Source organism: Astatotilapia calliptera, chromosome 17, assembly GCF_964374335.1.
Source record: "Astatotilapia calliptera chromosome 17, fAstCal68.1, whole genome shotgun sequence".
NCBI classification, from domain to species: domain Eukaryota; kingdom Metazoa; phylum Chordata; class Actinopteri; order Cichliformes; family Cichlidae; genus Astatotilapia; species Astatotilapia calliptera.
The window spans coordinates 32,628,482-32,640,821 of NC_137438.1; the positions used below are offsets into that span (position 1 = coordinate 32,628,482).

At 40.6% G+C, this 12,340-nt stretch overlaps 1 protein-coding gene across 3 annotated transcripts in view; it reads right to left on the bottom strand.

Moving 5' to 3' along the window:
* atxn7l1 (ataxin 7-like 1) overlaps positions 1 to 12,340 on the bottom strand; it is a 30,972-nt gene that overhangs the window by 11,469 nt on the left and 7,163 nt on the right. Inside the window, exons 1-4 of one of the 3 annotated variants that reach the window (XM_026146835.2) lie at positions 9,521 to 9,625; positions 3,447 to 3,555; positions 2,716 to 2,914; positions 2,180 to 2,607 (exon numbers count right to left, since the gene is read on the bottom strand). In XM_026146835.2, coding sequence (XP_026002620.2) covers positions 2,180 to 2,607; positions 2,716 to 2,914; positions 3,447 to 3,462 — 643 coding nt within the window. In that variant the 5' untranslated portion in view covers positions 3,463 to 3,555; positions 9,521 to 9,625. Of the gene's footprint in view, positions 1 to 2,179; positions 2,608 to 2,715; positions 2,915 to 3,446; positions 3,556 to 9,520; positions 9,626 to 12,340 lie in introns of those variants that run through there. The other 2 variants (XM_026146834.2, XM_026146836.2) reach the window with 2 other exon arrangements.

The following is a 12,340-nucleotide window of genomic DNA, read 5'->3' on the forward strand; positions in this document are numbered from 1 at the left end:
AAAAAACCAAACAAAAGGAAGACTCTTCATACTGTGACAAATTATTCTTGACACGACATGCTGTCAGCCTTACAAGAGTCACTAGTGACTGACAGCCGAGCACACGCTCTCCAGCCTTAACGAACTGTATCCAGAGGGGAAAATTTGCACTTGTTAATGATCTCCACCCCTAAAATTTAAGGCCAATTTCTTACCCGAGTCTCTGATGTATGTTGTAGGAATAATATTAAAATGTATATGATGAAATGACTCTAGTAAGAGTGGATGAAATACATATATGTAGTTTGTGAGGGGCTGCCAGTTATGATGAGGACTCAGCTCCTTATCATAACAGCAGTTTCTTCTGGCTTGAGTTTTAACATTTTTAACAGTCTCTGTCTTTGTTGTTTACCCACTTGATGTCCAAAAAGTTAATTATACTAATTTTCTCTCTGGTTTCATTCTTATTATTACAGCCAAAATAGCTGATTTGGCTCCTCACCTTTGAAGTCAACTTTCTCTGACTGGCAGCCCTTCAAAAACAAAAAGCAGTGTGCCTGGGATGACAACATTAGAGACACAACACACACACACACACAAAAAAGTACCCGACAAATGATTTTACTTGTTAATGGCATCAATTACACAGATATGCTTAATTGATGAGCGCGTGAGTCTTGAATTGCAAAACAGAATTTTATTTTTGGAATTAATAAATTTAAATCAGCCTTTCAATTAGTGTTCTATTATTTGTCAACTTGAAATGTCAAACCTAACTATTTAAGTTGGGTTTGACATTTAGAAAGAAAAAAAAAGACAGAAAAGGCAGTTAGTTCTCTACTCGGCCTACATTTGCAGACAGACAGACCTTTCTTCCACACAGACTTGCAAATAAACAGCAGCCTCCAGTCAGCAGGTTATCTTGAACAGTGTTACTATCACAGGGCTGTAATCTTGTGCTGGCCTTTCCTATAATCCCTGTAATCGTTCTGTGTTTGCAGTATGAGACAGCAGCTCCAGTGGATATATCCAGAGCAACAAACACGCACTCAGACATAAACAAACTCACATGCACGCTCCCTCAGTTCTTACAAACTTGATAAAAAGAAGTGAGAGAGAGAGAAAGCGAGACAGAGAAAGGAAGATGATCGCTGTGAACAGAACCTGAGCAAGACAAACCAAACAACACCAAAAGCAGAAGGTCAAGAAGAGCAAGAAACAAGACGAGTGACGTGCAGAGAGAAAAAGATGCAGCCGGGAGCCTGCGAAATAAAAATTAGGATAGAGCATGAGCTTGTGAAAGAGAGAGAGGAGGAAACAAGGAGGTTGAGAGGCAGGCGGTGTAGAGTGAGAGGATGGAAAAAAAAAAAATGTAGACGCACAGGAGGTGGGGAAAATCTCTCAAGAAGACAAGCAGCTTTTTGGCAGTAAGAGCTCGTGAATTAGAGGGTGTAAATCAGAGGCTCAGAGCATAGAGGCACTCGGTGCAAACTGAGAGAAAGACTAGTGACAGGAAAAGAGGAAGAGAAGGAAAAGCAGCATAGAGAGATGCGACACAAAAAAAAAAAACCCAAACCCTGAAATATCAATAGGAAATCTTTAACTTTACAGCCACATGTGTTTTCACCCCTTCTTATACAGAATGATCCAGTCAGTTAACTTGCGCATAAATGTGAATATGAAAGTAAAAAAGTTTGGGAGTGAGAATTAGTAAGAAAGCTGAGATCGGCAGGCAAGCAGTGAATAACAAGAAAGGAAAAAATAAAGGAGAGAGAAATCCATTAAATGTAGGGAGGTGTCTGACCAATTCCGAAGCTCACAGTTTCACACGCTGCTGACCAGTGTGCCGCTAAACACTCAGGCTGGAAGCTGTCAAAAGAATACTGAGGAAAAAGTGCACGAGCTTATCTGGGTGCAAGTGTGCGGTAATGTAGGAATTCTAATGTAAAGCTCAGTAGGAATTAAATGGGCAAAGGCTGAATTATGTAACTCTTGCAGCACAGGAATGTCAATCGTCTAAAGCGTCAAGAATCAGTTTCTTGAGCTGCAGGCTGATGGACTGAAATCCTAAATCAACCATAAAAAAGGCAGGAAGGAAAATGACTCAATATGTCACAGTGAAACACACATGCAGTAAGACTTCTGCTGGATTCCCCCCCCCTTCCTAAAAAAATGAAAAAAAAAGAAAGAAAGTGCTAACCTGAAAGTCTTTTGTGACTCCTGGAGGGAGTCTTAGTTCCATTCTGTTGCTTCTTCTCCAACGGTGACACTGATGGCAAAGCTGGGAGAGCAACAGCTCGGTGAGAAGGTGAGGGTGACAGGGAGGATTTCCGATCCAGCGGGGAGGGAGACGGCGTTGACGCCGCCCTTCTGTCCAGCGGGGAGCGAGCTGGACTGGGCCGCTTATCTAGAGAAGATGGAGGCGTGATGGATCGCGGCGTGGATGGTCCGCTGCTGCCACGACCATTTGTGAGCTTTTCACTCGATCGCTGGGAGGCCTGGGTAGTGAGGGATGAAGGCTTATGCGAGGAAGGGGAGGAAGAGGAAGATGTGAGGCGCACGTGTGTCGCTGAGTCGCCTCGGCTTAGGCACGGCATCTTCTCCAGGCTTACGACTGGCAGCGACACGCTGGAGAATAGTGGGAAGAGAGTTGCAGACAACTTTTTTTTGCAATTAATGAATAAAATGTGGGATTTCATCGGACTTAGTAACAATGTTATCGTATTGTGCACGCACCAGGTCTTGTTCCGCGCCCCCTTGGGCGGGTACACAGCAAGTGGAGCCTTGCTGAAGCGGGAGTGAGGGTAATCTTTAGGTATCCTGAACGCCAGTGTCTCCCCAGGACTGGGAGCCACAGCGGGAGGCACTGTGGATGCTTTGGGCTTCATGGCCAAAAAAGGACTCCTGGAGGGGACTGGGGAGCTGTGCTGCTTCTCTAAAACAGATCAAGCCCAAAAGAAAGAAAGAAAGAAAAAAGCTCTTATTCATGCATGACAAAAATATGAATAATAAAAATAATTTGACAATCAAATTTGACACATTATGACAATCAAGACAGACCAACAAGAGCATGCACTGCTAGTGTGACTTGCCTTCAATTAGCACCGAGTCTTTTTAAACCAACTCTACTCTGCTTAGTTGCCAGATGGCTATGTTGTAACACAGGGGAGAGCAAATCTGTGGCTGAACTTCTCCACAAAAAGAAATTTCCAATCAACTAAAGGATGCTTTTCTCTAATTAGCAGTATGCCTGACACCATCTGAAGTGTCCTTTTCGTGATGACCCCCGACCCCCCCACACCCCACCACAAGAGCCAACAATTACAATATTTTTGACCCAGATCTGATCAGAATACACGAGTTGGAAAAAAGTAAGATGCTGAGAACACAGAAGGAAACATAGACGGGAGTAAATCACAAAGCAGCAGGGAGGAAACACGGAGGAGAGGAGAGGAGCTCACACTTACGGTTTTTGCTATGCATGTCTTTGTGGGATCAGGGTGGGTGGGGGAGTGGGGGTGTGTGGTCCAGGACTGTCTCTGTGTCTGTCTCACAGGGAAACTATATCCCAGCTACCTGAATGAAAACAGAGGATTGAATATATCGTGAGCACTGAGCACAAGGCAGGGAAAAGACAGAAACAGTAAAACGGCGCTTTGGATAGCTAGTAGAGTATACAAATTAGGTGGAATGCCATCCTCTTTTTCTGTTTCCCTTAAGGCACGTCACTTCTACAAGTGAGCTAACTAAAGTTAACCAACATCTGCAAGACTTCGCTCAAAGATAAGCTGGAGAAAAGCTGATGTTAATTTTGGGATGACAATAGTTTGAGATCCCATCACTGGCAGGCTTTACTGTGACTTGACTCATTACCTTCTGCTTATCAAAAATGAACACTAGCATTGTTAAATAGCTGAAACTATACCTGTTCATACGCATTTGCAAACACTACTGTGCAGAGGCACGGATGTGGAGGCAAATATAAAGTTTTCAAAAGTCAGGCATCCGCGAAATATTTTATCATTACTTTGTGAGAGCATAATTTGCATGTGTGGGTGTGTGTGCGTGTGGCAGGTGTGTAAATAAGCCAGTGGAGGCAGACCTCCACAGAGGCAGCTGTCTTCAGAGTACTAGGATCAAAGTCCAGCGACACATTCACAGGTATGCACCTACAACAGTGCAAACTTTGCACATTAAATCTCTCATTATTTTACATTATATTAAGTAGTTAACTCCACTGTACGGTTCGATGAGGCTGCGCTGCAGAAATAGATGGGAAAAAATTGTGTCTAATTCAGGGTTACTCTCCGATTTAGGCATTGTATTATTTTCCCAGGAATGAAAAAGGTAAAAGAAATCTGAAGAAATATGATATCAGATTTCTTGTGATTATTCAGCCAAGCCACACACCCCCAATACTCTGTGATTCGACTGGTTTATACGATGTGTATACTATATTTTATTTGCTTTATTATACAAATAGCTTTTGCTCATGATAAGACAACAAAATAACCTGATATAGAACTTAAAAATAATTCTTAACAAAATGTTGCAAGACTTTTAAAATCTTTTATAGCTGTATGTGACATAATGATCAACTTTTCCCTCCCCAGAACAGCCTCATATATATATTTTATATCTTATATATCAGAACTCATCCAGGGAGTAAGGAGTCAGTTAGGAGTTAATAACACTAAGTTACCGTACAATACATGGGTGAGTGCTCAGGCAAGGTCACTAAGGCACTCGACCACAAGGGCACCCTCCCTACTACACTCTCAACCTGCTGGTTGTTATGGCAATGCAGAGAGCCCCAACAGCTGCTGATAGGCTCTTGACTCATCCTGTGGGAGGAGCCAGCTGATGATGAGGAAATACAAGTTCTCAGAGCTCAGCTGGGTTTGTTTACACTGACAGAGGAGCAGGGAATAGAAGTAGAGAGAGGAATGGCATGAGAAAAATCTGAAATACAGATGAAGATTCTCAGAGTGTGCTGGAGTCAAAGGCAGTGGACTTGGAATTTTAAAAAGAGCAAGTTGTTTGGGATAAACAGTGAATTTTAAAAAAGGCATTATGGATGTATACAGAGCATGTTTCCAAAAATACCCCTACTGAAGAAGTTCCCAGGAATACGGACAGACTGACATACTGAAGAAACACTTCCTTTTTTTTTTTTTTAAAGGATATTTTTAAAATATTTCATCTACCAGAGGCTGAACTTGCATGGTTTCAAACATATCACAATCACAAGCAGTAAGCATGATGGATACAAAGTTATATTGCATCAGAGAGTGGTAACAGCAGCTCAAAGTTATGGGTTGTCATAGTAATACACAAGAAAAGAGCAGTGAGAAAGACTGAGTGTCACAGCAAGTGATGGAAAGATTTCTTATTGTCGATGCTGATCTGAACCCTAAACAGAGTCTGAAAAAAACAACGAAACAACAACGACAACAACAAAAATAGACTGATGCCTAACCTGGGAGGAAAAAAAATATCACTGTGGAACAAATATTCTGGTGAACATGCCACAGCTGAACATTTTTTCAGCACACGATCAAGTGTCTGTCTTCGAAGATGGACAAACAAGTGTTTTGTATATTTAACATATGCCAAGTTTTACCTCTAGATTAAAAATTTAAATCAGTCCTGTAGTTTATCTGCCTCCTGGACAGACACACCAAGCCCGTTCTCACATTGACTCCTGACATTACAAACAGAAGCTTTTACAAATGAGACAGCCACATCCTCTATGTTTAACAGGAAGAGAAAAATGGAGCATGATTTTCTGCAGTTCCAAAGCTTAGATTGCACTGCTGGTTTTCAAAGAATGATTTAAGTTAGCTATCATAATGTTGCGCTACTTGTCTCATTAGATTTTTTTAAGTTCATTTTATACTTTAAACTTCTACTTCTTATTGTAGCGAAGCAGCATTAAAGTACCTTAACTGCTACACTAAGTACTGCAGCCAGTTAGACACTCATGTACATTTTTTATTCTGTAAATATAAAAAATATTGGGAGCCACTTCTCTCTTGCATTAAGAGGTAAGTCAATTGCGCACTAATGGGCCCTTCAGCTATGGGGGGGGTTATCACTTCTGTATCTACAGATATGTATATAGAAAAACTCTTCACTGTTGAGAAAAGTCTCTGTTAGCATCTGAGATGATGTTAAAAAATATATCAAAGCCATGTCCTTCTCTTCTCTAAAGTGCAGACAAAAAAAAAAATTTAAATGTGAAGACACTTCCTCAGATGTACACTATCAGTTGGCATTTTAATTGGCCCATACCTCAGCTAACAGCATGCATACAGCCAAGCCACAATAACAATACCACAACTGTGGCGTGAACGAAACTCAACAGAAAATCTGTGGTTAAGGGCAAAACTTTCCAACATCAGCCAAATAACATGTGCGCCACAGCCCGAGAATGCACATTTTAACAACAACAACGTCAAACACAGAAGCGGCCAAAACACTTGTTAAAGGTAGAAATGGTTGTGATCTGCTGCTCAATTAATTCCCCACTACAGAGAAAAGTTGGAAAGCGAGTAAAGCAACCAACAGAAACAACATGAACCTTTTCATCATGCACTCAACTCACTCAGACACACAAAAGCACACACAGCAGGGCACAAGCAGGAGCAAGGTTAGAATACAGACGCTCAGAAGAGTGAAGAGAGGAAACGGTAGGAAATGAGCATTAAAAGAAATATCTGAACATACTGTGGAGACCTGATTTATTTAGGGACGTGGCTTCAAAAGCACAGCTCATTTGTTACTAAAGTAGTTGTGACTCTTGCATTTTGTAGTTTCGAATGCTTTTCAAGACTCAGAGGTGCAAATTAAATGCTGTTAGAAACACTATACAACTATAATTACCATAATATAGTCATCAATCAGCTAATGATAGTGGCATTACTGGCAGGGCATACCAGAGACAACAAATAATCTAGCCCAGACTTACTTCCTGTTCCACGTGGAGGTTATTGCTTAGAGCCAAACTATGAATGCAGATAAACAATCAGATAACGCCATTATTTTCCCACCCATGTGTTTCCTTTTTGCTGTTCACGTGCACTTTTATCGGCACATGATCAAAGATAATCAAGTGTCGTTGCCAAAATATCGTCTATTGCCCACAGACACTGTAGAGATAACATTTATAAGATTATAAGACTAAAGTTATGAAATCATACTTTTTTCATTGGGAAGGGTTCATATGAACATCGTGATCTGGTTATGAAAAGCTTTAAGATTCACTCACAAGCATTAAATATTGTTTCCTTGCACATTTTTGTCTTTACAAACTCACTGGAGTGAACATGCTGCTAACACTGCCAGAGTAAGGGATTTAGCTGATATCCCACTGGGCCATTTATGCTAAGAATATACATGCTTGCTTTACTCTAAGGAGATTTAAATAAACAAATCCACTAAACAGAGCAAGCCTCTGATGTATAAAAGAAAGTATATGTTAACCTTTTAGCACACAAGACTCTGCATATTTAAATGCATTCAGTGTGCGTTCTAGCTTTAAGTTATCTCTTCAAACACATCAGAAATGAGCAGCAAACTGGGCATGTATAACTAGGAGCCACTGACCCCTGAGGCAGCCAATCCCCTCCTCGTTCTCTGTGCATGAGTGTGTGTGTGCACGTGCATGCATTTCGGTTTATGTAAGGCCTTAGTGCCGTTTTGATATACAGGTCAAGCATGAAAGTTAATCCCACGATGGATACACACAAAATCAAATACAAGGCAACTGCGATGACTAAAAAAGATACTACTACAGGGTCAAAACATTTAAAGCAGAATCCCCGGCAGGGAACAATGGCACTGTGCTTGTGAGGATGCTGCAGTGACATGATTAGGATCTACAACAATGGGAGGAAATGCATAAAATATCATAAGAATATCCTGACAGCGTGAGCTCCTAGAGGCAATCTACTCAACAGAGGTCAGGAAGAGGATTTTTCATGCCATGACACACAGCGGTTGTGTATATAAAGCTTATTTAGGTATGCAGCAAGCGACTCAACTACAGTAACTGAACTGGAAGACTTATAGGTCACTGCAAAACTAAAAATAAAAGTACATGATGAAATCCACACTGAATTCCTCAAAAACCAGAGTCTCCAACTAGTCAGTATGTGAACTGCCCTGCTGGTCTGCTTGGTGCCTGACTATTATGGTATTGTGGCCTGGAGGATCACTTTGTTTTATAGGGGAGCTCTCAGGAGATTCCCACTCTCGACTGTGTGTTGTGTTTTTGTGTGTGTGCACGAGTGTGCTTCAGACCTGTTGTCACCCGACCGTGTGTGTGTCAGCAAGTAGAAATGCTGCCAATGAGAGAGAGGAGGGGGCCTGCAGGGGGCAGGAGCAGGGACAAAACAACACTGGCTGCCAGGAGTCTGTGAGAGAGTGTGTGCATGTGTGTCTCACAATACCACTGACCTCTTTCTGCTGAGAACCAGAAAGTGAGAATGCGTGTGTGCATGAAACTTCACAGGCCTCTCTACTCATAGGAAGAAATAAGTGTGTTAGTGTATGTGTGTGTATATTAAGTGTGACCATGCCCCCCCCACACACACACTTTCCGCACAAACAGAAAGCTCAGGCTAGAAGGAAGCAGCAGCTCACGGGCAGATGTGAGCGAGCTCAGTAGAGCCACAATCAAAAACAAACAAGAGGTAGTTGGACATTGTGAGGGGCCAATGAGGTCTGAACAAACAAGAATGTTTTAAAAAAAATAGACTAACAATTATTTTCAATTTGTTAGTTTCAACAGTTAATTTACTATGCAAATTCCTGTCAGTGTTCTGCTACTGGAAACTGAATTACCCGGAGGAACCTACTGGGGGATTAATAAAGTTCTATCTATCTATCTAATTTAATAAATATAACAACAACTGAGCAACTTTGTGAGCTACTCTCATTGGGCTGCAGTCTCCATAGCGACCACATGCTATGGTCGCATGCTTCCTGCCTGTGCAAGAAGCATATGCAGCTTAGCACAGTATATACGTCATGTTGCTATGATACATATGATGTATGCATCATGGTCTGGATCCAGACACTCACTTCATGTAAGATATGGAGGTATTTTTGAGCCTCATGTAGTCTTGAAGTACTATTGTTTTAACAGTGGAGATGTCCATTAAATCTTTTGTGCATGTGCCTATTGTTTTAGATAAAAATGCATATACACAGTTTCTGTAAATAATTTAGTGTATCATAGCTTTGATCCATCTGCTGAGTGTTAGAGGGCAAAACTGTATGATGTCTATTTGCACAGAGGGAAAGTAGCAGGGAGGTCATGTTTGAAAGTGCCTTGCAGGGATTCACAGAATTTACTTATTGATCTAAACCGCTCTGTGTGCGTGTCCATGTATGCATACATTTGTTTCGGGCTTCTTGTGGGACAACACCATACTCCCAAGCGTGTGCGTGCAACTTAGTCAAGTGTATGATTATGCCCTGAAGTTTTATGTCCGTGTAGTTTGCCTTAAGGGGTTTGTGTATGTGTGTGGCTTACCATAGTGTGTGAGAATGCCCTGAGGAGTGACCACCTTACTGCAGACATGGCAGACAACAAGAGAAAAATCCTCCAGTGCTGGGCACTGGCTGTAGACAAGCATCTCTGAAAGAGACAGGAAAAGTAGGTGCCACAATTATAGAATGACAGAAGCAGGCAGAGGGAACAGACACATAGACAGCAACTGAATATGACATATTTTGGCAGAACAGGGATGTATATAAAAATAATAAACATAAAGTCAGGATTGTTACACGCAGGATATTTAGAGACACTTGAGCTGAACAATCACTTGTCATCAGCTTCATCTTAACAGAAACCTCAAACACAAACCTCCAATTGCCTGGCACATTCCAATCCAATGGAAAGAGTAGAAGTCTCATGCCTTCTACAGGTCAGTCATCATGACTATTGGCTAATAATGGGAATACCTTTACAATTTATATTAAATAGTAAAAATAAATAAATAAATAAATAAATCACAATTTCAAAAGCCACAAGACAAAAAGGAACAAATCTTTACAATTTATTTTATTTTATTTGTTAGGAAAAAAACCCTAGTTTGATTAATTAAATGTGAAATGTTTATGTACACATTTAGTGATATTGTGTTTAATATCATCTTTAGACTTCAATACTATATGAGGCTTTAAAATATGCATCTTCGGACCAAATACTAATTATCTAATTTTTACTACCAAAACCAACAATCTACCACAGGCACATGGATAATTAGTGTCTTTTCTAATTACTACACAGACAGACCTTCAAACACACTAGCTAGAACAAAACACTGTAGGTTACACCCCACCCCCTCAGGGAAAGTTGAAGATTAAATTAAATATTGAGAATCCCTCTCCCCCATATATGTCCAATGGAAAACATCTATTATCTCTTCTGGCTAAGCTTTGAGAAGCTAATCTATCTGTACCTAAAAAAAGCTCCGCTGTCAGAAATCAGAGCTTTTTATTAGCAAGGGGCTTAAGCCAGAATCACTCAGCAGAGGTTGGATGTATGTATGTGCATGTGTGTGTTTGTGTAAGGTTGCAAAGGAAAAAATAAATAAATTAAAAAAAAAAAATATATATATATATATATATATATATATATATATACACACACACACACACACACACACACACACACACACACACACACACCGGTATTTATTTTTTAAAAGTGGGGGTGTCTGACAGTGAGTGTCGTCAAGATCTTACATTGCTAGCAAGTTTGTTGTCATCTAGAAAAGCACAGACAGGATGTCATGCTTAATACTAGGGGTGGGTTTTGATGATTGATTTATCGATTAAAATCGATTCTCGCTTGGATAACGTGATATCGATTCATTAAAATCCTGAATCGATTTTTAAATATAAATTTATTTTGCCCGAAATGCCAGAATCTCAGGTTAGACCTCACAAAATTTCAACAACCACCAAACAGCTAAAACAGTCAATGAGAGCAGGTACACGGATTCTGCACAAAGACGTAAACACAAAGCGCGGACCCGCCGAAACATCAGAATCAGTGAGATGTCGCCTTTCTCACCCGACGGCACGGACACGAGCTGAGAGCCGACAGCTCGCTGATTCTGATGTTTCGGCGGGTCCGCTGTTTACGCCCTTTTTGCGCTGATTCTGAAGCTGCAGGTTTTATCTCTCTCCAAACAATATTGACTAAACCAGCAGCAAAAGAAGCAGCAAACTACGCTTCACATAAACATCGTCATGAATTCCCTCTTACCTTTGCTGTTTTGCTGCCACCACGATAAAAATCACACTACATGCACAGCTCTCTCTCTCGCTCTCTCTCAGTGTACTTCAAGAACAGTTTCCCGTCTAATAATCTTTTTTCTGCATTACTCGCTTGTTTGTTACGCACAACTCCGTTCTTACAGCGCTGTCGGACGCTGTTTTTTTCCTTTTACTTGCTTCCGAAAAGAAAGCCTCATGTCTGCCATTCAATACGCTACTGAACAAGTTTAAACTTTTTAAAATTATGCAAAATTGCAAAACGCTTAGCTATGTCTGTAATAAAACCTCTGTAACGTTGCTCTGCTTCACTTCAGCAGCATCAGGTAATGTTCATATGTTCATTAATAGTTTTCTTTCGTTTTCGATCTACTACAGAATATTTTTATAAAATCGCAGGCCAGGAAAATCACCTTCATGTTTTTCTGTGTTTTATCCTCAGCTACTTTGACACAAAGGCATCTGCTGTGATGCTTACACCTTTGATAATGTGTCAGCTTTCTTTTTATAGATATAAAAATATAGAAATGTACTGATGCATGATCTGAATTATAATATTTCTGACTGTCTGAGGCAAAATTTCCCCGATTCAAATTGAATCGAATCAAATCGAATCGAATCAAATTGAATCGTGGACCGAATCGATTCTAGAAATGAGTGACGATACCCAGCCCTACTTAATACATATCAGAGTCTGTGTGTGTGTGTGTGTGTGTGTGCGAGAGATGTATAAAAGACAAGGTTATTTAAGGTCACGGAAGGCCATATTATACACTATATGTTATGTGCAGGTGGTGCATGTGGGTTTCATTGCTGGCTAGTGTCACATTCTTCCTCGCCCTGAATGTTGCAATTATATTATTATGTTAAACATATACATGCATTTTTGCTTAAAGAGTCTCTGATGAACTTTGTTACTACCAGATGACACGTACAGGCTATGCTAACCACAGGCCTCTAGCAGGCCTGTGCTTCCTTTAACCGGTTTGCACTTGTTTGGTTTCAGAATCGTGCCAGTCGTTTTAAGATAAGATAAGATAAAGTCCCACACGTGAGACATTTTTTGGTC